The 26,463-nt window shown below is 45.3% G+C and overlaps 1 protein-coding gene across 1 annotated transcript; it reads left to right on the top strand.

The window, feature by feature from the left end:
• The first annotated feature begins 14,407 nt into the window (after window positions 1-14,407).
• On the top strand, window positions 14,408-16,052 carry LOC131080517 (vitelline membrane outer layer protein 1-like). The gene is made up of 3 exons (XM_058018832.1): window positions 14,408-14,578; window positions 15,130-15,233; window positions 15,758-16,052. Exons 1-3 carry the CDS (start codon window positions 14,408-14,410, stop codon window positions 16,050-16,052), a joined length of 570 nt encoding a protein of 189 aa, XP_057874815.1.
• The last annotated feature ends 10,411 nt before the right edge of the window (window positions 16,053-26,463 follow it).

Genomic DNA, 26,463 nt, shown 5'->3' with positions numbered 1-26,463 from the left:
GAAGGAAGGAAGGAAGGAAGGAAGGAAGGAAGGAAGGAAGGAAGGAAGGAAGGAAGGAAGGAAGGAAGGAAGGAAGGAAGGAAGGAAGGAAGGAAGGAAGGAAGAGCAAAAAGCTCTGAAAATAAAGTTGATATTTGTAGATTATTTTGATAAGTACCAGATCATTCAAAGCTCCCTTTATTTTTTAAATAAAGGAATTTATCAACATATCCTGAACACAGGTGAAGGGGAGGATGAAAAGAAAGAGGGCATGTCTTTATTTGATGTCAAAATGTATGAAAACATTTAATATATGTAAGTATCTTTTTACTTTATCAATATTTTTAATCTCCTAAGGCAATTCAGGTATTGTTTGAAAATACTTCAGCCATCAGTCTAAGCTGCATGCTGATAAACAGCAGATTACATCCTGATCTATGCCCAGAGCAAGGCAACATGATGCTGTAGACTATGCCTACTGTTTTGACAAAAAAGTCTTGAGGCAGTTATCTGTGGAGGAGAGTCCATATTCTTCCAGGAAATCCTTGTGTGGAATTACCATCCTCTTCCAGTCCAGAGCAAGGTAGAAATAAATGATGGTCATTGGGAACCACCATGTGCAATTAGTGCTGGCCACTGCAGTCTGAATGTTTGCACTTTGAGAAAAGACTCAAGCAATTTGTCTCCCACAAGAACTCTTCACAGACAGTCATGCTGATCCAGAGAATTTACTATGGAACAGACCCTGTTGCCTATAGTCAGCTACCCACCTCTGGAATTCATGCTGTAAAGCCTTTAAGCACTACATTAATGTTCTGGACTTCATTCATATTCCTAAAGTTCAGCAACTGTTAAGTTTTGCTTCACTTGATCTTGCAGCAGATCCTCAATTATCAGCCTTCAGATGAAGGTCCCAGTGCCCTCAACACTGACCCGTGAAGGGATGACTGGGGAGGCAGCCCTGGTCCTGCCACAGCTTCCGCAGCTTTGCTGAGGGGGTGCTCTGGGGTCTCTGTCAGGAACAGGTGAATACGGGGAAACACTGGTTAGGCACAGGTTAACCCAAGATATCCCATACCTGGGGAGTAGTTTGGAGCAGAAACATGAAGAGTAGTCCCACTGAGTAATGAAGAGGTGTTTCTGCTGTGGTTTTGAACCTGCTGCATGCTTGACTTCAGCTCCTGCAAACACACCAATCCAGACCCACGTCCCTCACCCAACTTCCATCACAGCTGTCAAGAGCAAGAATTGGTCACCACCTACAAACAATGGTAGCTGTTTGGGGCATGATCCATTTATCATTTACACTCTGTTAAAACCCTGATCTAGAAAGGTCCTGCTTGCTTAGTGAGTTTCCACAGTGTTCTTCACTGAGGTATCCAAGGACTCCACCAACATTACTTTCCCTTGGGAAACAAGGGAGTGACATTTCTGCATGCAATAGTCCAGGCACCGAGGTGCACAGACTGAAGACAGAAGCACCCATTTACTCTGAGTGCTAGATTTCTTTGACCATATTTCAAAATTTTGAGTATTACATTGGATATAATAGTTCAAGGCAAAGATACAACTGCTTGTAGAAAATGCTGGTCTAAATTTGAGACCACAGAGTCTCATTGCAAACAATTCAGACCACAATCAATGATGAGGAATTCATTTACAAGTAAGTGAAATAATCGACCTTGAACCACCAAGGGGATCGTGACAGAGATGCCCAAGGCAGCATTCACCATCAGGACACAGGTTTAGGTGCCCAAGCCCTGTCTTGGTGACCCAGACTGACCATATCTAGACCCTGACTCCCTGCACCTGATCCTGGTGCTGAGATCCAGTCCCCTTTGCAAGGTTTGCTGCTTTGTCCCCTGCCCAAAGCCTTGGAAAGGAAAAGAGGAACAATTATCCCAGAATGACTAAAATTGTAGCACTAAATGGGGCACGTGTGCCACATCCCACTAGCTCATGCTGTCCTGGGAGATGTTGAGGGTTGCAGAGAGCAGGACAGTCCTGAGGAGGTAGAAAGGGTGTTGGAGAGGCAGACAGAGGAGGCAGAGCTCTCTGTCCTGGTACCGAGGTGCTGAACACAGTCAAAGCAAGGAGAGGCCGGAACAGCCACGGGTAGGAGGCAAGGGAGACACTGTCAGTCCAGGAGAGAGTATCATTCACATGCCTGCAGTGCACTGTGGGACACAGGGCCCTCTCCCACCTCTTCCCCCAGCCTTGTGAATTCATGGAAGCCCACCTGGAGAAGGCAGTATTGGCTGGGACCAAAGTGCTTGCTGGGTAAGGGGAAGCTTCTCTTCCAAAGGCTTACTGTAGCTCCCCTACCTCCTTACCTGAGGTGCTGGCTTGCAGCCAAGTGTTGGGGAGGGAGAAAAATTGCTACGGAAGAGAGGTTGGACATGAGGGAATCCTGTATCCTAGAAAAAGCAATGGTTTTCCCTCACCCCAGCTCCTACCTCCCGTTCCATGTATGCCTATTTTTTTCCACGCTCCCCATGTGTGATTTCTGGCCCCTCTGTATTTAATTTGGGAATTGCTGAAGCTATACTGCCTGTGTACAGCTCAGGTAGATTTCAGGAACAGGGGAGGCTGTGTGTCTCCTTTCTGTCCAGCACCAAGGCAGGTGAAGGTGTGCAACCATTGCTGCAGCAATACTCCTCCTCTGCTCAAGGCTGGAGTTCACCTAGCAGGGATGGAATAACCATCCAATTAATGCAATTGCTGCCAAGGCTCATCTGCAGAGGTGAAAAGTTGTTTTGTTGTATTCAATGTTCATGCCAATAAGAGATGACAAAGTAATGTGGAGAGGGAATTCATATGATGGATACGCTGCCAGACTTCACATTGCTCCAAAATCACCTGTTGCTGAAATTTTGACATTTTACAACATTGCAATAGTCTTCTTCTAAGAGAGGCCTGAAGCACAAGTTGAATAGAAGAGTACATAGCACAAGAAGTTTCACCACAAGCCTCTCCAATGTGGCAAAGCTACAACCCACTGAAAATCACTGGAAAGGAACCTGGTCAGGACAGCTGTCATTCCTCCCCTCCCCAGTTTCCTCTGAATCCTCTGCTGCTTCTGAAAGACTCAAATGTTTCATATATACAATTAATTTATTTTTTCCAGAAGCCACTTTCCCTCATCCCTACCCACTGTAACTTGCACTGAATCCAGCTGGTTTGTATCACTCTCCTCCTAGCTGAGCCAATGGGCACAAGGTTCCTAATCCCTTCCTCTGCAGACTCACCCACACTCATGGGAGTGGGCAGACTCTGAACAGGCTTGAAATTTCTGTGGCATTATCCATGAAAATCACCTGTCCCGACAACTTCTCACAGGGAACATGGGTGCATGTAATGAGACCTCATCTTTATGCATCTTTGTAAATTTATATGCATGCAATAAGAAAGGGTTAAATTCTTTGGCAAGTTTAATATTGTTCGGTCCCCACCACAGCCTACCACTGCAGCCGATCTGTAGAGGCCTTGCCCACATGCAGGTCTCCTACAGGAAGCTCACCCAGCTCTTTCTTTCTCTTTGCTGCCACAGGCACAAGACCTTTTGGAAGACTCATCATGGCCATGCTGGGCTCTGCTTCATTATCTCACTGTTCCAAAGAGTGTGCCTAAATGCACTTGCCAGTCATGCTGGTTTTGGCATGTCCTTGAAACCCTGACACTGCTGTTGTCTATTTCTTCTCCCAGTGCTCATGCCTCATGACATACTGGACAGGGGAGAGACCCTCACATTGAGCACAAGGGCCAATGGAACACCAGGTGGTCCCTGCCCCCTTGAGGAAGGGCCTCAGGAATAGCAGAGGGAGAGGAGAAAGCAGGCAGCTTCTTTTTACTCTTTTTATGGCATCACCTGCAGGTCAAAGCCCTTTCTCAGTGGTTCTCTTCACTGCTTCAGGTTTGTTTGGGCTGCACTCAACAGCAGGTCTGGGCGTCCCTGGCTGCTGGCGTGTCACTGCCTGAGCAAACACACCTGGCCCTTCAGCTTCTCTCTGGGGCTCTTGCTTGCTTTCTTATTTCAGGGGGAAAAAAAGTGCATGTCTTGATGAAAAATCTCCCTCTCTGCTATTTTCTGTGCTATGGTCCCTTTTCTTTTGTACTCATATAAAACTGTGACTTTTTTGTTTCCTCCAGGTGAGGAAAATGCAGCTGTACACTGCTTGCAGGGAAGCTGTGCTTGCCCTGCCTCTAAGAGCTGCCTGTGTGCAACACTCCAGGTTTCGCAAGCACAGAAGCATTCCTTGGCAGAGGTTTTGTTCACCAAGTACTTAATCCTCTGTTCATTTGGGGTTACCCCAGGTTCCACCCCTCTCCTCAGGACTGCTGGAAGCCCCCACAGGGCTCCCCCTTAGGGCTGCCAGGCAGTGGAGGGGGCAGAGGGAAGCTGCTGATGGAAAGCGCTGCTCTGGAGCTGCCCACCCTTCCAGAGCCCGGTGTCAGTGACAGCCAGGACAGGTCACTGCAGACCTGCTCAGCTCTGCCAAGGAGCAGTGGCTGTGCTGCCACCAGGCCAGAGCTCACAGACACCAGCACACCCAGGGGCTTGGTCTCCTTTTCTCCTGCTGCTCACAGGGAACAGGAGCACAAAGCACATTTTTGTCATCCCTGCTCCTAAGGACAAGACCCTTGGGCAACCAGGGGAAATCCCCAATATCACTTCAGTGGATGCATTGGACTTGTACTACAGCTAAAAGCCTCCTTTGCTGCCAGGAATGTTTTATGCCAGATACCCACATGTCTTTAAATCCCTCTGAAAACCCTCCTTGATCCCAGAACATGATTTTCTACTGTACCACCACCTGCAGTGACTGCAGCAGTCCACAGTTCCTAGGCTACATGCGAAAAATATCTCATATCTAGGTTTCCCTCAGAATGTCCAGTTTTTCAGTAATTTTATGCAGCTGGAATATGGATTTCTTCCCTTTCTTGAAAATTTATGGACATTTCTCAAGAAAATCTTTCACAAAAACAGGGCTAACCATGAAGACACAAACCCTGTTAACCTCCCATACAAATGCCCTAGAGGTCAGCTTCTGTTTCCCTCATTTTCACCTATTCCTCCAAGTAGGATTGCACTCAGTCTTTGAAGGGCTTTGAACACTACAAATGGTATCTGCACACTTCACTTGAGTAACACCTGCTTTGGGGAATTTCCTCAATGCTTTGGTCATTTTGTCCCTTTTTTCACCCACAGTCAGGTATAGAAGAGCAAAGTTTCTTGAAATTCTGGTCCAACCAGCTTGGCCACAGTAGCTTCACCACTGAGGCTGATGTCTTCTTTATTTTAACTGTATCCCTCCATGAGATGCAGTTACAAAAAATAAAAGGAAACAAAAAAAAAGAAATCTCAAAAAATACCCCCACAATTTTCTCTCCAAACTGGGTCAAGTCTCTGTGGAAAAACACTCCATTAACAGCATGAGTCTCTTCTGTGGCCACATCTGCACAATTTTATCATGCAATTAGACCTTGGCTCTGGCCAGTGAGTGATCTGTTAGCTAAAAGTACCTCAGACAAAAGGAAGCCTTTGTGCATAAATTAATGCAAATCAAGCCTGGGCTCTTCCCTCCCGTGATGCTGGGAGCTGTGATTGTTCTGTGCTGCTGCAAGAAATGAACACTCTGCTCTAGCCTGGGGACAACAAGCCCGTGAGAGGGAAGACAAGGGCAAGGCAGGACTTCAGCTTTAAAGCCTGGATGAGAAAGAAACACTCAGAAAACAGCGAACTTTGTGGATTGGTATTGAAACCACACCAACCATGGTGTGTCCACCTGAGCATCACCCGGAGGTATCACGGAATTCAAACGCTAGCCAGTGAAAATGCCTTCTTAGAACATCAGGAAATGAACATGCCTTGACAAAACAAATCAGGGATGGCTCAAATCTCCTTATCAGCACGGCAAAATCCAGCTCCAAGACCCCAACGAGCTCCAAGTGAAATACACTGCACCTTTGCAGAGGAGAGCAGTGTTGATGGGTCTCAGCTGCTGCAAGGGCTCTGGCTGCTACTGCTGCATTGGAGATCTGCTGTCCCTGCTGCACCACCGCAGGTTTTCACTGCCGCTACACCAGGGGGACACAGACTGGAAAGGTTTCCTGGTCCCACAAAACTGTTGCCAAAACGTGAACATATCCCAAAGCACACAGTGGGAGTCCTGTTCCCTGAATCATTCCCTTTAGTAGGTAGTCCATGCCTGGCAATAGGAGAGAAGCTCAAATGGGATTGGTTTTTTAGGTCTGAATCTTTTTGAGAGGGAGAGTTCACTCAAGTAAACCCCTGCTTCTGCTCTCCTTTTCCCTGTTTGACCCACAAATGTCCTTTCACCTCCCCATCCCTTCATTTAAAAAGAGCTGGTGCCAGTCTGATGAGGTGTTTCCTAACCACAACCCAAGCCAGACCTGTGCCAGTGCTCAGGCAGGCTCACCCACCCAGCTCCATGAACAATGCTGTAGCTGGAGGGAAGTGCCAGTAACCCAGAAAACTGGCTCCATGGTATTCCTTTTATGTCAGCGCTAGGCAGGATTTATTTCTTTGTTTTCTTCAGCGCTGCTTGGGGGATATTTGCCCTTTGCTAGGCTCACATTGCTGGTCAGGAAAAGGACTCCCCAGGCAGCAGGAATTTGATGTCCCACAGTTTCTTATCTGCAGCTCTAGTCCAGCTTGTAGTAGTAAAGGTTGAAGATTATTTAGGACTTCCAGTCTGCTGGCCAGTTGCAGAGGGGATGGGAAATTCAGGATGGACTTACACTCACAGAAAAGCATTATACATGCAATAATATGTGATTTAGCAGATATTTTCATATACTTAATCTAATAAACACTACATATGCTGTAATGTATATGTGGCCTGGTTACTTACATTCTCCTTTAACAGTTTGTGTAAACAGATCCCAGCTGTTCCACTGCTTTCGCTCGTTTCTCGATGTTTCCCCAATTTTATCCTGGAAATACAGAGAAAATAAACACTTTGTAATGGTGTTTCTGGCAGCAGCCTTCACCCATTTACTGGTGTGAAGCTCCTGCAGTCTCCTGTCACTTGGCATTTCACACTCCCCTCTCTGAGGCACAGACAGAGGCTCGGGTGCCTGGGAGCACCCCAGTGATGCAGAGGCAAGCAGCTGGGCGAGGCCCCAGGGAAAGCTGCTCCCAGCAAGCCTACAGGCAAGTGTGACATGATCCTGCATGGCTGAGGGCGAGAATTGGCATCCCCCTCCCACCCCTGTGCCTTCCCTCTCACCTCCAGCTGCCAACACCTCAGGCTGGTCTGGAAAGATGCTCAGGAGGTCTTCTGGAGCATTCCTACTCCAAAGCTATCACTGCACACTGGGCACCACTGATGCAATTCTGCTCAAACTTTCCCAAAAAATCCTCCAGGGATAATCTTGCAGCCTCCCTAGGCTTAATTGTTGTTATTAAGGATACTCCTTGGCCAACCTTAGCCTGCTGCAGTACTCATCCATTAGTGTTTGTTTCAGACAGACAGAGTCCAGTCCATTCCCTTCCACTGTACAGCAGTATTCTGCACTGTTGCTGGCTCTTACGCTGTCCTCTCCCACAGCAGCTGTGAGCTGTTTGCAGTGCCTGGGGACTTGTTAAGCTCCCTGCAGAGCCCAGGTGACTGCACTCCTACTGTGATATGGTTTCTAAGTCCTTGGAGCAATGCTTACCTCCCCAACCTAGTCCTTGCATCCCCCCCTTGAGCAGGAGTCCCTGCACAGCCACCAGCCTCCCCCTGGTCCCTTGCAGCTGCCACCCAGCCTGGCTCTACATGGCCTGGAGGGAGCCCAGTGAGGGAGAAGACAGAAAACCCTGGGGTAGACTTTCTCCCCTGGGGTCCCTGCATTGTCCTTCCCACACGCTCCCAGGGCAGCAGTGGCTGCAGACCCTGCCAGAAGGGCTGTTCCCAAGAACCCCTCTCCCTGTCCTCCCACAGCCCAGTCACACAGTCCCAGCCCTCATGCTGCTTATGCACAGATCAGGTTTTCCAGACTACCGATGGGTTTTGTTGGACTCTATCCAGCCAGGCCATGTCCTGCTGGAATTCAGGGCCCTCAGTGGAGCAGAGCAGCCCCGCTGGGGGCCCACACTTGCTGAGAAGAAAACTCACTCCATTTGTCCCCTAGGCTGTAATTTGGTTCCCATTTCTGAGCATGGAGACCACCTGACACCGCTGACTCACGCATTGCCTCTGATCCTTTATGACCCAGACCCTGCTCTGCAGAGTGATGTCAATGCAGGTGGTTTAATTCATGCAGCTGCTTACTTCTGCAGAAGTAAGGTGGGAGCTCACCCCTGTCCATAGAACAGAATCGCATCTTATTTTTCTCAAACTATTTCTCTAATTTGACAAGACCATTTGTCAAGCTCAAGCTGTGTCTCCCTAAGTACTTGCAGCCTATTCCAGCTTGCTGTGGCCTGCAAAGTTAATAAGCTTGTTATTTATTTTAGAGACCACCATTAATAATGGCCTGGCCTGGCATTTCCCTGCTCATGAATTTCTTCCCAGAGGCCACCCTGCTCATTCTTCATGAAACTTTTCTGTGGAAATTGGATTTGGTGAGGCAAGAGAGAGGAGAAAACAAAGCTAAACTCAGATTATTACTCATTTCCCATCTGAGGGGAGAAAAGGTAACACATAATGCATGTCATCTGCTTCATTTACAGTCAGAGCCATAGCAAGTCACAAATGTGTGTCCCTGTGCTGTGGGTATGTCACACAGCCACCAAATTGAGACCACCTGCCATGTGCCAGCGTGTCCAGAGAGGAGCTGAGAGATGAAGAGGATGGTGCATGCCGTGCCTGGGGCAAAGACAATCAATGGGCCGGGGCGATCACCAAAGCAGGGCACTGCTGGAGGCAGGGGTCAGCAGGCAGAAGCCATGGCACCATAAACAGGGCCATGAAACAAGGAAAGCCCTCTGGCTGCACCTTTGCTTGGCCAGCTGAGGATGTAACTTAGGAGCAGTCTGTCTGTTTCTCCTATAACTCCAAAGGGCTGCCCAACTCTCCCAGGGCCTCAGCAATCTCTGCCAGCTTTCCTGTCCTGCTGCTGCACTGAGCAGTGGCTGTCCCACCCTGAGAGCCACTCAGATGGCACAGGGGCAGTGACCACAGGGGCTCTATTACCCTCTGGTGCTGCAGTAGAAGTTCTCTCATTCCCAAAGCCAGGAGCTACCCAGTGACTGCTCTTTCTGTAGGATCAAGATGAACTGTTCATGTGCAAACCTTCTGCTGGCTCTGTCCCTGTGCGCTCAGGGAAATGGAGCCCAGCAGCACAGCCCTGTCCCTGCTGCGCCCACGGAGGCTCCAAAGGGGCTGCTCCTCCTTGGCTGTACCAAGGGATTTGCAATGACAATAAAGAACCCTTCTCCTCTCCCATGATCTACCTTCTGCCCTTGTACTTTCAATATCCTGTCTCACAATTCATTTGTGCTTGAGGTGTTTTTCTTATGAGGTGCTCTGGGTTTTTTTCTTCCTCTGGGTTTGCAATCAGCAAATGGGCCCTTGGAGTATAACAGCTACAAGAATATCTGAAACTCAGGTTTTAGACTGGAGGGAAGTTATTAAAGAAGAGTTTTGGGACTTTGAAGACAAGAGTAATGGGGATTTAGCTATCCAAATATCCAAAGCAACAGAAAATACCAGAAGGAAATGCAAAGGAAGAGCTCAAAAGGATAAATCTGTGTGGTTTAGGAAAGACAAGGGATGAGATAATGTCTGGAAATTGATTAAAGTAGAGAAGTGACTCTGTAAACTGTGAGGAAGAGCGTAAATCAGGCAAGAAATGTGTTCAGAATTAACTCAGAGTACAAGTCCAGACAAGAATGTGGCTGTCACAGTTATGGCAGTAACACTGCCATATATCTAGTTTCACACCAGTGCAGTCCCAAACAACATCTCAGTAGACATGGCTTCTCCACAGAACCTGAGCGCCCTGCTCAAAGGAGGGACAACTTAAAAGAAAGATAAAGATTCTGATGGTCACATCCAGTCAAGTTTTGAAGATTTTTTCCTCACAAAAAAAAAAATTCTTTTGTCAAATTTGTTTATTTTCAGTCTTGAAAGTCAGCAAGAGCTGGCAGCAGTACACCATGCCCGGAGAGCTATGGCTTTGCTTGGAATGAAACACCAACAAAACTTTGCCCGTGATAAAGTTCCCATGGCTCACCACCTGGAAGGAATTTCTTGGCAGATTTCATACACAAAGAGAAACACTTCATTCTCAGTTAATTTTAATTCACTTTTGCATATCTACTCCCCAACCCCACCGTCCTCACTTCAGATCTTCAAAAACTCTCCTGGTAATCTCTCCAGGCTGGCTGTAGGGCACCATCAGAGGTGCAGGATGCCCCTCTCTCTCTGTACCTCAGGGCTGAGACAATGCTGTTGCCAGGTGCTCAGGGGTGCTCCCGGCTCTCTGTTCCCTTTGCTCACTGGAAAACCACACATACAGACCCTGCACAGGATCCTTCTCCATTCTTCCCACCCAAAGGCAGCCTCCCAAGGAAACCCATGGGCTTGCAGCCTGACTGACAGCAGGAGCAGCCTGAAGGTGGTGATGCTGGAAGTACAGGACCAGGAAACACAAGGAATTAACATTTACTTGGGAAAGAGTAAAAGAAAATTGTCAGTGTTATACCACAAGGTAAAGGAGGCTGCAGGAGACAGTGAGTGCTAATATTGCAGCCAGATGGAAATAATAGAAGTAACACATCTGGTGGTAGATTGCATGTGAAAAAATGGCAGACAAAAAGCACTTTGGAGAACAAATGGCAAAGGGAATAAATGCTATTAATGTTTCCTCACATCAAAGATTCAGGACCTTGTCAGAAAATCTGTAGGGCCAGCAGATACGGCCATTTTAAAATTATTTATTTGCTCAGTGCTCCTAGTGGAAGAAACTTCGTCTTCAAATGGCTCCAGCCATTCTCAGGGGTTAGGGTTCTTAAGAAAGATTAGGTAGAAATCAAAATTACTTCAGAAGAGAGATTTAAAAAGTCACACTGTGAATAGCAATGAATGACTAAGACTGATAATAAGTACTCAGGAGATCTATGTCTCTAAACTGGAAGAGCTAACATCACAGCAGTGATGGATGTGTCATTTAAAATTACTGGAAAGTTAAACAGGGGCAAACATGAGGTCAATTTTAAAACTTTGCTCCAAAGGTGATGGGAGTAACTATAGAAACAGGATGACCCCCGTGGCAGGGAGGAATGATTGGGAAGACTCCATCTTATCAGAAGGCTAATTAATTACTTTATTATACTATATTATTCTATACTACATTACTTTATATCCAAACTGAATCTGCCAAGCACTCAGCTCTGCACACAACTGCACAGAATCCCATGACTGTCAGCTGACAGTCCCCACACACAAACACACACACTTGGCGCTGATAGCCAAGGAAATAAAACACCACCACTTTGGGTAAACAATCTCCATATTGCATTCTACTCTTGCACAAACACAGGCACAGCAAATGAGATAAGAATTGTGTTTTCTTTCTCTGATGTTCAGGGAATGTGGAACCCAGAAATATTCTTGGGGAGAATTGTGCCTTGCTTTTCTCTGTGAAGAGAAATGTGGCAACAAATAACTACAGGCCTCTTATTCCAGCTTAGATGCTACAGTGGGATCAGCCAGTCTGTGCTGCATCTGTGAGCTGTGGCAGTCTTTGTTGGGAAACCACAGGGGTGGCTTCTGTGAGAAGATGCCCGTGGCTGCACCCATGTCAGCCAGAGCCAGGACACATTCACCAGAGCCGAGCCCATCAGCGACGCTGGGGGCTGAATATGAAATATATTTCAGGAAGGGTAAAAATCCTGCACAGCAGCTGGAGAGAGGAGTAAGAACATGTGAGAGGAGCAGCCCTGCTGACACGGAGGTCAGGGCAGAGGAAGGGCAGGAGGTGCTCAGGACACTGGAGCTGGCATTCCCCCGCAGCCTGAGGCGCAGCCCGAGGTGAAGCAGCTGAGCACCTGCAGCCCATGGAGGACCAAAGGGAGCAGAGACCTTTTGAGGCACTGCATCTGCTTTTGAGCTGACATGACAGCCACAGGAGTTCAGTGTCAGTCAGCTTCAAAGGCTGACTGATGCCCTTGGCAGCGCTGAAGAATTCTTGATACTAGGTCTTTTATCAAAGAACTATCTTTAGTTTATAGATGTGGGAAGAGTTTAACCGGTTTTATCTCCAATGACATTACAAAGGCCATTGCAGGAATGTTTTCAGCCCACACACAATGTAAAATGGCTGTTTCTCACCACCATCTAAGAATGTTTATGTTCTAGAGAAGGTCAGCTGAGAACACAGCTCCTGGAGAGCCTCACCATCTTATAAATGGGCAGTAAATGACAAAATACCTTCTGCCCTAGGGAAAAGGGGATTCACCTAACCTGTACTTACCTATCTACCATGTAAATGTGTACATGCAATGTCAATAAGGCTACTGCAAGCACTTCATTCTTTAATCTTGATGTTTTGGCTGTGTGATTACCTCTTACTGTTGTGCTGATTTTCTGATTCTTTTGAGTGCCTGCACTATTTCCAAACAATTTTGTCTTCGTTGTAACTCTGCTCTTTTTTGTCATAGGGTGGAGGACTTAAGTTTTCAAAAAAAAAAAGATATTTCCTTTTGGCTTATATGCTTGCAAAATTACAGAGCTGATCTTCACTCTGCTCTGGCCATCATGTCTTCAGTTGCTGAGTCTAACAAACACTATCCTGGCCTTCCAATAGCTTGAACAAAAGAAGAAAGGACATGTCACATATGACCCTACCACTAGCTGCCGTAGCTTACCAGCAGAGAAGTTGCCAGAGTTCTCTGAGTTCAAACTCCAGCTCTCCAAAGTTACATAATTAAAAACCCACCCATCCTAGACTTGCGAGCTGGTACTTTTCCTGCCTGATTAGCAAACTGCAGGTTAACTGAAAAAGAAGCAGTGGGTGAAGAGCAAGAGCTTCCCCAGATAATAAGTTGTTAATTAGCAGGGATGTTAGAGGCATCACTGGATGTTTAGGGAAGTTCAGTGTATCAGCAGATCTACCCAAAAGTACTCATTGTCCCTGCACTCCAACAGCACAAACTCAGCTGCTGATACTGATCCCATCATTTTTATTTCAGTCCATTCCTTCCTCCTAGAGCTGAGAAAGATTTCTGTAGGGAAAGAGGTGAGAGAGGAGGGGACGGAAAGTTCTTTGACCCGCGAAGATTCCTCACTCTTGAAGAGTTAAAAATTAATGAGAGACAGGAGAGGAAATATAAGGCAGAGATTAGTTCCTTGTTTGTTTTCTTGCTTCCCACCGTGAAGTTATAGAAATGCAGCCAGTGTTCACTTTCTCCCACAGGCAGTTAATTACTTGTGTGAATAGTTTTCACTGCTTCCTGCTGCAATATCCCAGAACCACTGACCCAGTGGCACTGTCTCTGCCATCTCCTCCCCACGCAGCCAAAAGGAATAACAAAAAATCAGCTTAGCAGGGTCTTTTTGCAACCAGGATCTCTCTTCTGCCACCTGCAGTGGCAGGACAGCTCAGACTGTTAGAGAGGAAACAGGAGAAGATGTGTGAAAGCAGAAGACAGAGAAAACAAGCCCCGTCAATAAGTGGGACTCCAACAGAGAAAGACTCAGCTCTGTGAATATAACTACAAACTGTAAAACATCTCTATTTTATTTTTTTTTTTTTGTATCAGTCATCTTGGAGTTTCCTTCTCCACCTAGTTTCTCTTCACTGCTTTCTTTAAGATTCATGTACAGTTGTAGGTATCTCTGACACTGCTCAACCCTAACTTTCCATATATCCCAAAAGCCTTATCATGGTTAATGGAGAGGGTTGATAATATCACTTATTCAACCCCTCCAGCTTAGAAAATTCTATGCCACCAGGCATGGCAAGATATCCACGAGCTACCTGTTCTCCTGAGCAGGACCCTGATCACACCGCCCTTCATTTGTGTTTCTTTTCTTTCTGACACGCTCCTGCTGCCTGTGAGATGCAATAACAGAGAAAGAGGTTTAAGAGATTTCTGTCTTCCTTGGCTCCTGTTGGGTGCTGTCAGTACCTGAGGTCCTTTACAATTCCATCCAAGGGGTAACATCAGAGCAACATTCCCCCTTCCCTTGCACTAAGGGGCTCTTACAGAAGCAGGCCATTCCATTCTTTGGTAGTTGAAGCTGGAATAACTCTCCTTCCTTTGCATCCTCAGGTTTTCAGAGCCCTGCAGTCCCCCATCCAGGGCAGCCCAGGAGGCCTCCCCAGAGAGGGCGGGCAGGCAGCAGGAGCAGTACATAGCAACAAGGAGCGCTCCCCAGGAGCTTTGCTGGCACTCCCCGCTCCCCTGGCCAATAAATTGCCCTGTGCCAGCCCCTCCGTGTAGCGAGGCAGGGAGCTGAGCTGATTCCCTGCGATGCCGCTGCTCATCCCAGCCATCCTCTGCCTGCTGGGCTCCTGCTGGCCCCGGGGCGCAGAGGCTCGGCGCTATGGCGCTGTCCTCAGCGTGCCGAACGGAGGTCCCTGGGGCTCGTGGGGACACGAGCAATTCTGCCCCAGAGGCCACGCAGAGGGATTTGCACTGAAGGTAAGCTTTGACTGCTTCTTCAGCGTGGGGAACAAAACCTGCTGTGAGACGATGTCATTTTGTTCTGATCGTAGCAGGGCTGGCCACAGCACTCTGTCCCCTCACAGCAGTTTGTGCTGTGTCTGCAGCACGCAGGCTTCTCAGCAAGAAATTTCTAGCGCAGAGAATCTCTCCAGGCTCCTGCCAGTAGGTGATTCCTTAGCAGAGGGGTCTCGTGGGTAAGAAAATTCCTGAGGCTGGTACAGCCTGTTCCCAGGGGCAAGTCCCACCTGCCAGCATGCCTGGTCTGGGTATCACAGCACGGGGTGGGAGGGTGGGCATGGGCTGGGACAGCAGCCACCAAGCACTCCTGTTTCCAGAGTGCCTGCTCCACAGCTTGGAGAAAAACAGAGGTGGGCAACAGCAAAATGGGCTTGCTGAGAAATGTCATGGAACTGCCTCACAGCCCTGCTCAGCTGCACTGATGTTCTTACTCTGTCGCCAAAGCCTCCTGCCATCCCTCACCCTCTTTTAAAAGGGTGACCTCTCCCTTTTTCTTCCCCTTTTCCAAGGTGCAGCCCTTCCAGGGATTTTGGCTGTTTGGTGATGACACGGCTCTGAACGGCGTCCGCCTACACTGCACGGACGGCACGGTCATCGAGTCCTCCGTGGGGGGGTGAGCAGCCTTCACTCCCTCATCCTGCTCCTGGGCAGCTTGAAGGGAAACCAGTGCAATGGTTTCTCCACAGACAGCCACACCCCCTGTGAAGGTGGCTCAGCATCCCTCTTGAGGAGGTGGGCGAGTTCCCCTTGGCCACAAAGTGTGAAGGTTTCAGGGCAAAGGTCTGGTTCCAGGGAAAGGAACAGTGCTTTGCAAAATGAAAGAAAGATCAGAAATTACAGATCTTAAAGCAATACTTTCTCCTTTTACTCAAATGCTTACTTTGGAAAGCACATTGAGTAGCAGGGTCATAGCAAGCACCTGAAGTTGCCGAGGGGTTCTGCAGGAACAGGGCAGACTGGAGCAGGTGGTGGCTGGGCATCCAGGGATGATGGGGAAGGAGAGTGAAGCAGGTGGTGCCAGAAACCTGCCACCCCCATGTACGCCCCTTGCCCCAGGACTGCCAGGCAGGTCATGGTGTTGATTGCAGCACAGCAGGGGCTGGGCAGGCCTCAATCAGTTGTTTTTCCCTCTGGCAGGTGGGGGAACTGGACGGAGGCCCAGCTCTGCTCCAGCAACAAGCTGGTGTCGTTCTCGCTGCGCGTGGAGCGGTGGCGGTACCTGCGGGACAACACGGCCGTCAACAACGTGAGGTTCGCCTGCTCCGACGGCACCGACCTGGAGGGCTGGGGCCTTTCTGGGGGGCACTTCGGCCCATGGAGCAGCAACTGCACCTCTGGGGCCATCTGTGGGCTCCAAACAAAGGTGGAGGAACCCCAGGGAAAGTGGGATGACACAGCTCTCAATGACATGAGAGTGTTCTGCTGTGAGTAAGCCTGGCTCCCCACCTAATGCCAGCATCTACAAAGCTGCACAGCATTAAACCTTGAATCTGTCCTTGCACCAAGGGAAGTGTACTTTTTTTCTGTCTTATTATGTCAAGGGTAGCCAGGTCCCATGGCTACAGCACTTCATAAGAAGGGTCTTTGTAATTATTGTGATTAAGATTGGTAACAAATTTATAACCTACAAAATTCCTGTGAGGGAGCACAGGGGATTCCCACACCTGTTGGTAAGGCAGGAGGTGGGACTGTAAGGGCTGAACATTGAAGTAGAAGAGGGATCATCTGCCCTGACAGAAACTGTGGTTTCAAGGGAGGGGAAGGGGAACATCTCATCCTATTTCCATTATAATGCTTAGGATATGAAGGGATCACTATCAGACATCTGTCCATCCATCCATCCATCCATCCATCCATCCATCCATCCATCCATCCATCCACAAATGAGTTCAAATATACCATGCAGCTTGTGGTCCCAGCTCCATGCCTCTCCTTCCCGCCTTCTCAGCACGTCTCCAGGTGCCCCGTGCAGAAGAGGCCCTCCAAGGATTTTTGTTTCAAAGGCTAGAGTACTTCACATGTATTGCAGTCAGAAATATACCACTGCACGGGTATTTTTCCTGAACCCACCACCATCTCCTTCAGCATCCAAACCTCCTGCTCAACTCTTCTCTGGAGTTCATATTTTGTGTTGCTTCCTGGGGCTGTAGGCAATTCCTTGAGGGTGAGGACATAACAAGTATGGGGCAGGGATTAGCCCCAAACCCAGCTCTCACAGGGCATTATGCAGGAACTGGTTGGTGGAGAGCAGCATTGCGGTGCACATGTGCAGGAAGGACTCAAGGAGGAAAGGAACAAACAGCAAGGATTAGGAGAGTTCCAGAGAGAATTGCAAATATTTCAGCAAACACTTTCCTCTGTCCCAGGAGCGCAAAGAGGAGGCAGAAATCTGAGGAAGACGTAGGAGGGAAGGAGAATATCCTCAGCTCTGTAAAGGTCATAGACTTTGCCCATGATCATGTATTTGAAATTTGTTTGCTGCAGTATTCTCTCTGATAAGAAAGTCTTGCTCAGGAAGACTGTGAATGCTCCTCAGTACCACCTGTGAGCCAAGGCTTAATCCCTGCTGGGATCCCAGATGTTCCAGAGGTTTCTGAAGCATCAGCTGTACTATCATCTGCCCTTATGCATCCAAAGAGACTTCTTGTCACTTGGCATGCAGCCAGGAAAAGCCTTACAAGAGGTACATTTACAAGTATATTTAACCCTTTCTGCCAAGTTTTTGAAAATGGGTTTGAAAGTCCAAGCAGTTATATTTTTATTGCCAGTTTGGTCAGTTCCCACATGCTTTGCTTATTCCACACCTAACTGGTAAGCACCACAGAGCCACCTATTATATCAGGAGAGTACCAGATTTAAAATCAAAATAGAAACACTGAATATGTGATCTGACAACAAGGTCACACATCCTCATGGATGATTTCCAATTTTAAGAGATAAAGGCACTCTGGAGACAGTTCCATTTTTGTTACAGGAATCTCTCTTTACAATTGGATATAAAAGGAAAATGCACAACTCAGCTTTTCTTCTGGAAAAAAGGTTCCCCTAGGGCACTTTGAAATACACTGAGACAAACAGGTGGAATTCTTGTCATGAATGTCTCGAGGGTTTTTATGTTATTTTTGCACTATTACATCACTTTCATATTACTCATTATTCATTCACTTAAGCAAGTTGCTGTACACAGCACTTTACATGGCATTAAACATGAAAGAGTTTCTGTCAACAGGGAGGTTCCTGCAAGAAAGCCACTCTTTAAAGTCATTTCATGGTCTTCCCACTCAGGTCTTAGCCCTCCCCATCATAACAAAAACATTTGATTGGGCTGAATCCAAATGCCCTGGCAGATCCTCTTGAGTAATAAATATCCCATTTTCCAGGCAGAGGATACCTAACAGTGAAATGCTGGAAGAGATATCCCTGTCCATTACTCCTTCAAATTCATTATTTGGCTAATATGATATTTTCTGCTGTGTGTGTCACTAATCTGCAGCAGTGAACCTCAGGGTTTGTCACAGCCCACCACAAAGTGGCAAGGCACATGTCAAGCACTCATTTCCTGTGCACTCACACCAGCATGTGACCACTCTTCTCTCAGGAAAACCTGAATGGAATACCAGATGGAAATCCAGGGCTCTTCCATAATCATCTTGCTTCTTGTGCAATTACTCACCTGATGCACCAGCAAGAGCTGGTTGGGATGTTTAATCTTACATCCCTCACTACATTCATGTTTTGCCTTTAGGCATCTGTGGTGGAAAACAGCCAGCAGCACCCACTTTTCCCCAGGCACTGAGGAGAACATGCACAGTGCTCAAAATTGCATGTAAAGATATTCACAGCCACGCTTCCTCAAAAGGCACAGGTGATGTGCAGCAGCAGCTGGTAATGAAGTAACACCAGTTACTCACATATGGATGGATTTGAGCATCTGGGGGGTGAGGAATAGCAATAAAATAACTCCCAGGGCTCACCTTTTACACATTTTGTTGGATATGGGCAGGGATGGTGGGCTTGTTCTACCCAAAACAACAGCTTTCCTCCTCAGAAATTCCTTGTCCAATATGGACTGATTCAGCCGGAGAAGTGCCAATGGAGATTCACTACAGTAAAGAAGGATATCAGGGGATAACTTTGAGCTAAAACCTTTGGTAAGGGAGCAGGCAGTAAAGACAATTCAATGATGTAATTTACACTCCAGTGAGTGAAATACAAACCATGAGAGTCTTTCCACAGCTCAGATATGCGCCCAACAGGAGCATTCCTGTGATGATACTGGCATGTTGGCCTTAAGCAGACAGCTGACAGCCCCTGTTCTACCAAAGGGCTCTGTCTCACTTTTACTGTCTGTTCTGGTGGCAGACTCCATACATAAAAACCACAGCAATGGACCAGGGCTCCTGTGGCATTTGGCATTTGTGCAGCCAGGGAGCAGAGGGAAGGTCCACGCTCTAATCTTTGCTGCAACTCAAGCACACACATCAGCAGGCATCCTCTTCACGTGCCAAGTGAGGTGACAGTGCATTTCTTAGAAGCCACAGTCCTGTCCCCCAGCTGTCACAACACCTGCAGCACCCTGCCTGGAGTGAGAGAATGAGCGTGAGTAATGAAATAGAGAAGGATGAAAAACACCTTGGACATCTTCCTGGTGTTTCTCCCAAGAGCACTGAAAGAAGACACGGAATATTTGGATTGTCCCCATTCTCACCGCAAGGTTTGCCCTGGTGCATTAGCAGCCTTTGGACATTGCTGTCACATGACACAGCTGAAATAATGAATACTAAACCTGGGAAAATGCAGTATTCAAAGCTTTGAAAAATGTTCATGTCACACATCAGGAACCCACCTCTAGGCCCTGAGCATTTCAAACACACTACCTCTGGAACAGGTCAGCCCCAAAAGTCTCCTGGGAAGTTTGTTTCTTCCCTAAAAGCAGCAAGGGTTGGACTCCCCTCTAAACTGCATATGAGATGTTGTAGCCTAGGAGATCTCTGGTGCTTATCAGCATTCTCATCCTCTGAGAGCACCACATTCCCTTCAGAAAAACTGCAAAGGTTGAACTTGGCTCCACACTGAGCAAATGTCCCCAAAGTTCAGAACTCTTCCAAGCCAGCTTATTTCCTCTAGAACATCTTTAATGAAGTACTTATTTATATTTTCCTTGAAGTAGAAATATTGTATCTGATTTTATCTCTTATTTTTTATTTTAGTAGGAGATTTGGTTTTGCTTCCACAAGTGTGTCTTTGACCTGTAATAAAATCTGTACTGAAGTAATGGCTAATTCTGAACAAGTAAGTAGCAATTCCAGTAAATCCAAGGAAGAGTACATCCCTCTGACCTTCCTGTGCCCTTTTCAGTAACAAACATGTACTTTGAGCAAAAGAAAAAATTTTCTTGTGCTGTGGTTCTGCAGGGCCATAGCAGAGTGCTGCCTATACCCACAAAATTAGAAGGAAGGTTAATGAATTGCTGAAGCACATGTTTCCAGTGGATAATTCAGATAGAAAGCATGTTTAGGTGGCCTAGCAGTTTATTAAATGAGATTATAATGGACACTATGCTCTTTGCAAGTGTCATTTCAAGATAAATTGATGTAACACTTTACCTCTGGAAAGTGCATTAATAAAAGATGGGCTATAATCTCTACTGATGCAAACCAGTGTCAGCTGTCATTTCTTTGGTATTAATGTTTTTCCCTTTTTTTCTTTTCTATCCCTTGATATTTTATATCTTCTCTTTGCTTTTTTAGCAAAAATTAGCATTCATCCTCAGCCATGAGCTCAGATACACAATTTCTAACACTTACTGCTCTATTGGAGATTTCCTTCTTCTGCTCAGCTTCACCACAGTGTTTGCAGAGTATCTTAAAAGTAGGGGGAAAAAATCTCCTCTCATTCTTCTTCTCTCTAGAATTATTTTCAACTATAGTAAAAAAAATAGAAAATTGATTATATGAACAGCACCATTTGCTGTTCTCATGGTGCTTTCAAGTCTCACATCTGGTTTTACAAGAACTATTTCATCATCTTGCTAATATCTGTGCCTTGTATTTGTACCCTTGTACTGCATCTACCAGAGTCTCATTATGCAGGTAATTTTTGCCATTCCATCACAATGGTCTGGCAAAAAACAGCTACTATCTAAGCACCCAATTGCCCTTCCTCTCTAAATATTGCTTGTCTGCTTATACAGCTTTATCTAAATGCACCTCTGTCATCTGTAATAAGGTAACAGGTCTAAAAAGTACTTAGTGTCATTTTGTGTCTTCCACTTTGGTACAGAACCCATTTTAAACCTAAACTGATGCCTTTATTACAGATCTTTCTTTCTGCTCCTTGTAGCACTTTCAGATGCCATGTCCCACTACCTGCAACAGGGAAAAAGAACATGAAACCATTCCAGTGTTACTGTAATTTTCTTGGGCTGAAAAGTCATAAAATCGCAGAATACCACGTTGGAAAGGGACCACAAGGAGCACCAAGATGGCCCAGCACCCTGTCCAACTCAAGATCTACAGCTGGGAAGGAAACGTTTGTCCTGCTATCCATAAATGTCAGTTTTCTCCAACTTCTTTCATCAGTTTGGGCCTCATTTTCTTTGGGCTTTAAGCTGTTTGGGCCAAGCATAATCTTATTTTGTACATATGGTGTCTACTGTAAGAGGACATCTAGACCCTGCAACAAAGGGTTTGACTCCTTCCCCAAGGCTTTTCATGCCAACTCAGATAATGCCAAGAGGAAGAAATGTTGTGTCTCAGGAGAACCTGCCTTTGACTAAGAATCTGCATCTTTTTGTACTCCTGGATAATTCTTCTAAGAAAATTAGGCAACATCTTGAAGGTTGAACATTAAGTTGATGCAAATTTCAGTAAGTGAGTTGGAAATCTCTCAAAAAATACAAGATTGATAATGTTATATAAAGACAAAGACGACAAAATTGGCTGTAGAGCAGCCATTACAGTGTCATATGTCTCCAGCACTAATTTTCATACAAAGTGAGTAATATACTTTTAGTCAGGCCCAACAGCTACAAAAACCTGAGTCATTCCTTCACACAGGAGGAACAAATTTTGTTAGGGGTCAAATTGTGCTGAGGTTCCTCAATAGAAAAGCATAATTAATAAATAAGTACAAGTCTTTGTTGGGTGATGTTGTCCTGACAGCACAGAAAAAGCAAATCAAGAGCCAGTATTATCCCTGGACTTGCCAGGAAATCTTTATTGCTGAGCTGCAGCTCATGTGTTCGGCAACCCATACCAGTTTGGTTAAAAGGCTGGTGGAAAAGTCATTTCCAGCTCCTCAGGTTGAATGTGTTTCAGTTATTTCTTCCTATATCCTTAATTTAAGCATCTAAAGAAATTTCTTTTAGTTGTTTCACAAAGAATGATTGGCCAAATGAAGATTTTTTTTAAAAGAAAATCAGATTTGATTTTCTTTCAGAAAAACACATTAAAGGCAGCTAGAGCAAATCCCCTGCCAGGGAAGTGCATACTTTTTTGTACCTAACCACTCTGTTAAAATCACTAATTAATGGGGAAAATGTATTTCAGAGACACTGTGATCTGTAGGTCCAGATTAATTAGGATAAACTTTAATTATTCGGTGGTAATACATGCCACCTTTGAAACCAAAATCATCAAAAGTGGGTGCTTGCAAGCTCAGCAACTACCCCCAACACATTTCTTTCTTCTTGTACTAAGGCAGCAAGTAAATGTAGTGCAATTCCAGTTTTCTCTGCAAGGTCTAAAGCCACCTCAGTTAGGCAGACTGATTCCCAGAAGCACACGCTGAAGAGGAGAGAGGACTTTGCAGAATACTTCTCCCCCACGTTCAAAGAGATGACTCAGACCTCTTGAAAACACTTTTGTCTCTCCTAATTTTCATATTGATTGGGGTGAAAATAAGAGGGAAAATATTTGCTCCAAGCTTCTTCTCTCAATTGCTCTTCCAATGTTTTGTTTTCCTCATTATTTTCAAACCCCATTTTTGTACTTTCTCCAAGCACCCTCAGCATCCTCACCCAGCATATTTTCAGGGCCAGCAGAGTTCCTCCTTCGTCCTCTCTGATCAACTTTGCCAGCATTCCTGGAGCAGCTTCCCTTTTTGTGCCTTTCTCTTTTGGGATTAGCTTCTCTTCATGTTGGCAGGGCTTCCTAGCACAGAAGCATTATCACCACCAGTGCCATTAATCAAGGCTCTGCCACAGGTAGGAGCAGTCAGGAAAACAAGGGTATTTTATTAGCAAATTTCAGATAAAAGCTGGACATCAGTCAGCTGGATAACTACAATTCCTTCTGGCATCCAAATTACAGAGTAAAACAGCATCATTTTCAAGTCTGTGTCCAGCAGCACTGTGGGAAGTGTGTAATGATGGAATATGAACCTGGAAGTGGTCATTTTGTTTATGTGGCTCAGCCTGTACCACCACATAAATCACCAGTTTCTCCCGTAAATCTTACCGTTTTCTTGCTTCACTTTCTTGGCAGGTACAGCAGTTCCCTCTGAATTTTCTAGTCATTTTCTCTTCAGCTCTGAGTCAGTAGGTGCTGGAGCTGGGGATGGTGGAGGCATCCATCACTGGAAACCCCACTGGAAACATTTTTCCCTCAGTCTAATTCCATGCTTGATCTCAAACATGCCACGGAGCAGAGTTATTATCAAAGTCATGCCAGTGAGATGTGTTGTCGTAAATTGAGACCCCCACATAGGAACTTTGTAATTAAGGAATAAACAGAGGCAATGAGTCATTACATTTGGTGCTGTGGGAGTTTTAGGAAAGCATGTTTTCCGTAGCTCACGGAAATGAGACGCGACCTTTACATGAGATTTTTTTCTTTTATGGTTAGCAGTCGTAGGAGCAGGACACAGATTTTTCCAGTTACTGGTGTTTAGGTATCTCATGCACAGATGCTGAACACTGGACCTCCTCAGTCCTTCTACAGATGCTGACACTTGGACCTCACAGTTCTCACAAACAGCCCAGGAAGATTACAAAGAAAGAATGGTTTGGGAAAAGGATTTTATACAAAGATAGGACAGGAATGCTAGGCAGCCACAGGGTTCAGTGTGTTGAGCCATTTTTATCCCTTTTTCTCATTGCCTCATGCTTCTCACCCATTTACCCTGATCCCTTCCCCTCCCCTAAACTTCCTGTAATAAATTTTACATAATCCCACAAACCTCTTCTGAAATCCCATAAGCTTCACATAAACCCAAAATCCCCCTTAAATTCTGAACACAGTTGCAATAATCATGTTTTCTCTCTCCATCAGTGACAAAGCTGAGGCTGATGCCTTCAAGGCTGTGCCTGAGTAGGTTTGTAGGTTTTTGACTGGTCCATTTATCAACAACTAAAGTTTTTTTATTAACTGGATTGTATTGGCTTGAATTCCAATTGTCTCTGTCTCACCAAAGGAGGAAATATAATTTCTAGGTATAAAGCTTTTGATACAGGTAGTTAAAAGTTATGTACACATCAGAACAAATGTGAAAGACTTGAAAATACACAACAAACATCTTGAATACAAGCATCATAGCTGTAGCGTAACAGGAAAAGATATCTTTTTGTACCTCAGTTTCCCATCTCTCAATAACAGGCTGAGAGTCTTTCCTTCCCCATAGATTATGGTGTATTTGGGACAGAAACTGCTCTTGCTCTGTATAATCACAGCATTTCTTGTCTCATCCTCTTGGAGAACCAGGTAGTAATCAAATAGTGTGTTATTTTCTCTGTTCTTCAAAGAACTTTTGTTTCAGCAAAAAAATAGCTATTAGACAATAAACTCATCATGCTAACAGAAAACTGAGTTAGAGGTTGGAAATCGATATTACCAGGAATGAGCAAAGTCAGAAATACCATATCATTCCTAAAGTCTCGAGCCATCCCACCAGAATAAAGTTATTAAAAAAACAAAACAAAACAACAAAACACAAGGATAGAGGAAACTTCATCTGCTGCAATAGCAATCACAGTGGCAGTCAAGATCCACAAAACAATTGTATAATCTTCTCAAGCTTACGAAAATATCTGTGCTACTCTTTGCTTGGGGAACTTTGGAGGACAGATGCCACTTCCTGGGCTGTTTAGTCTGGAGCCAGGGACTCTTTCCAGCGCCTCAAGGAATAATTTTTAAAAAAGAGAGACCATTTTGCAAATGTAAGCTGTCATGAATCCATAATCAAACTTTTGACCTTTACAGCTGTATGTTACTTTTACTGAATTTTCCATTTCCTGATGCTCCTGCAGTGTGTCCAGAAACATGAGCCACAAGGAACACCAGATCCTCCAAAGATACATGTCCTGTCTGAAGTAAGAGGTTCACTGTCAGCATGAGAGCTCACACCAGCAACTCCTCTTTTTTGCTGCGCTCAGAATGGGTACAGAGACCAGAGCTATTGTGTCCCTGGGATTTCTGATTATTTGAAAGTGCCATATTACCCACCATGGTGTGAAGGAAGAGATCTCACCTGTTCAAGGGCCTGTCCCAGGGAAAGCAAAAAAAAAAAAAAAAACCCAAACAACTGAAATCATTAAATAAAATGGTTCATAAAAGTCAGCAAAAAATTAAACACAGGGGCTTATCCAGTCAGAGGGAGAGCTACAGGTGTGACCTAGGGGAATATGTACCACCATTTGTGCAAGAAGAACTTGAGAACTGGAACCCAGCAGAACACAACTGGCATGTTTAAATTTGACCTAATTGGGGAAAGGAAAAAAAAAAATCATGTTCTTTTCATTAAGGGCAGGGAGACAATAAGAAGAGGCATCTGACTGCTTCTGTCCAAACTACATCTTTCATTATTTTCTATCACCTCTTCTATTTTACCATCTTGTTTTTACATGAAAGGCAGCAAAACTACACTTCAGAAGCATCACGTGTTGCTACAATGCTTCATTTCATCTTGAGCAAAATGTTTTTAAGAGGTCCTTCATCCTGATTGTGGATTCAAGTACAAACTGAAAGTAATTCCCATTCTGCCAAAATAACCTCCTTGTTGTTCTTCACATTTTCAGGATTGTGCTAAAGCTATAAAAACCATATTTCCTAAACCTAACAACCACATGACATTTAACAGCATCACACTGATCATCTGGATCACAGTGCTATCCAAAGATGTGAATTGAATAGTGGAATGTACCAACATTTTCAGGGTTTCATTATCCTTCTAGGTTGATTATGGAAGAATCACACATGAGTTACAGAATCATAAAAATTCCAAATGTGTCAAATCTACTGCTTTCCCTGTAGGCCATTCAAACAAAAAAGCCTTGAGGAATTTTCAAAATCTTTTTTGTTTGTTTTTTTCTTACTGACAAAGATCAACCATTAGAGGTTTACTTGCTTTTTTCCCCAGTTCTAAGGTATGGGGTAAAAGAGTGCAGGTCCCTAGGTTCTCTTTAGTCTGATTTTAGAAAAACATTTTTCTTCTGCAAGTCCTCTGAGACCTTGTCCAATTCCTTCGAATTCTGAATTATAACTACTGTTTTATATGAAAACTTACCCTCATTTCTGGGGGACTGGCCTCAGTTAAAATCCTGTGGCTCGAGACAGAGGAGAGCTCAATTCTCCCTGCATACCTCATCCCTCATTGGAACATTAAAATAAATTACCAAACATCTAACATTCAATTTGTGAAACATACTAAACTTTCTCACCTTTAATAAGACACAATTTGCCTAATGTCTCAGAGCAAGAAAATTCAATAGTGTTCTGATGGCTGCTGCAAGACCCCCAGGAGAAAAGTTACATTCTAAAGGATATAACTCCTATATAAGAGCAAAAATTATTGACAGCGATTTTCTACATAAAAACACAGGCTACAATCCACCCTTCTTGGATTTG

Source organism: Melospiza georgiana, chromosome 2 (genome assembly GCF_028018845.1).
Source record: "Melospiza georgiana isolate bMelGeo1 chromosome 2, bMelGeo1.pri, whole genome shotgun sequence".
NCBI lineage: Eukaryota > Metazoa > Chordata > Aves > Passeriformes > Passerellidae > Melospiza > Melospiza georgiana.
The sequence above is the reverse complement of the archived record's forward strand: the minus strand, read 5'-3'. Positions and strand labels throughout refer to the sequence as shown.

What these genes read in the sequence shown, in the direction of transcription:
- LOC131080517 (XM_058018832.1), top strand. Translation starts at nt 14,408, where the DNA reads ATGCCGCTGCTCATCCCAGCCATCCTCTGCCTGCTGGGCTCCTGCTGG. An exon ending in CAGAGGGATTTGCACTGAAG is followed by an intron (nt 14,579 to 15,129) that starts GTAAGCTTTGAC and finishes CCCTTTTCCAAG; the next exon opens with GTGCAGCCCTTCCAGGGATT. An exon ending in ATCGAGTCCTCCGTGGGGGG is followed by an intron (nt 15,234 to 15,757) that starts GTGAGCAGCCTT and finishes TCCCTCTGGCAG; the next exon opens with GTGGGGGAACTGGACGGAGG.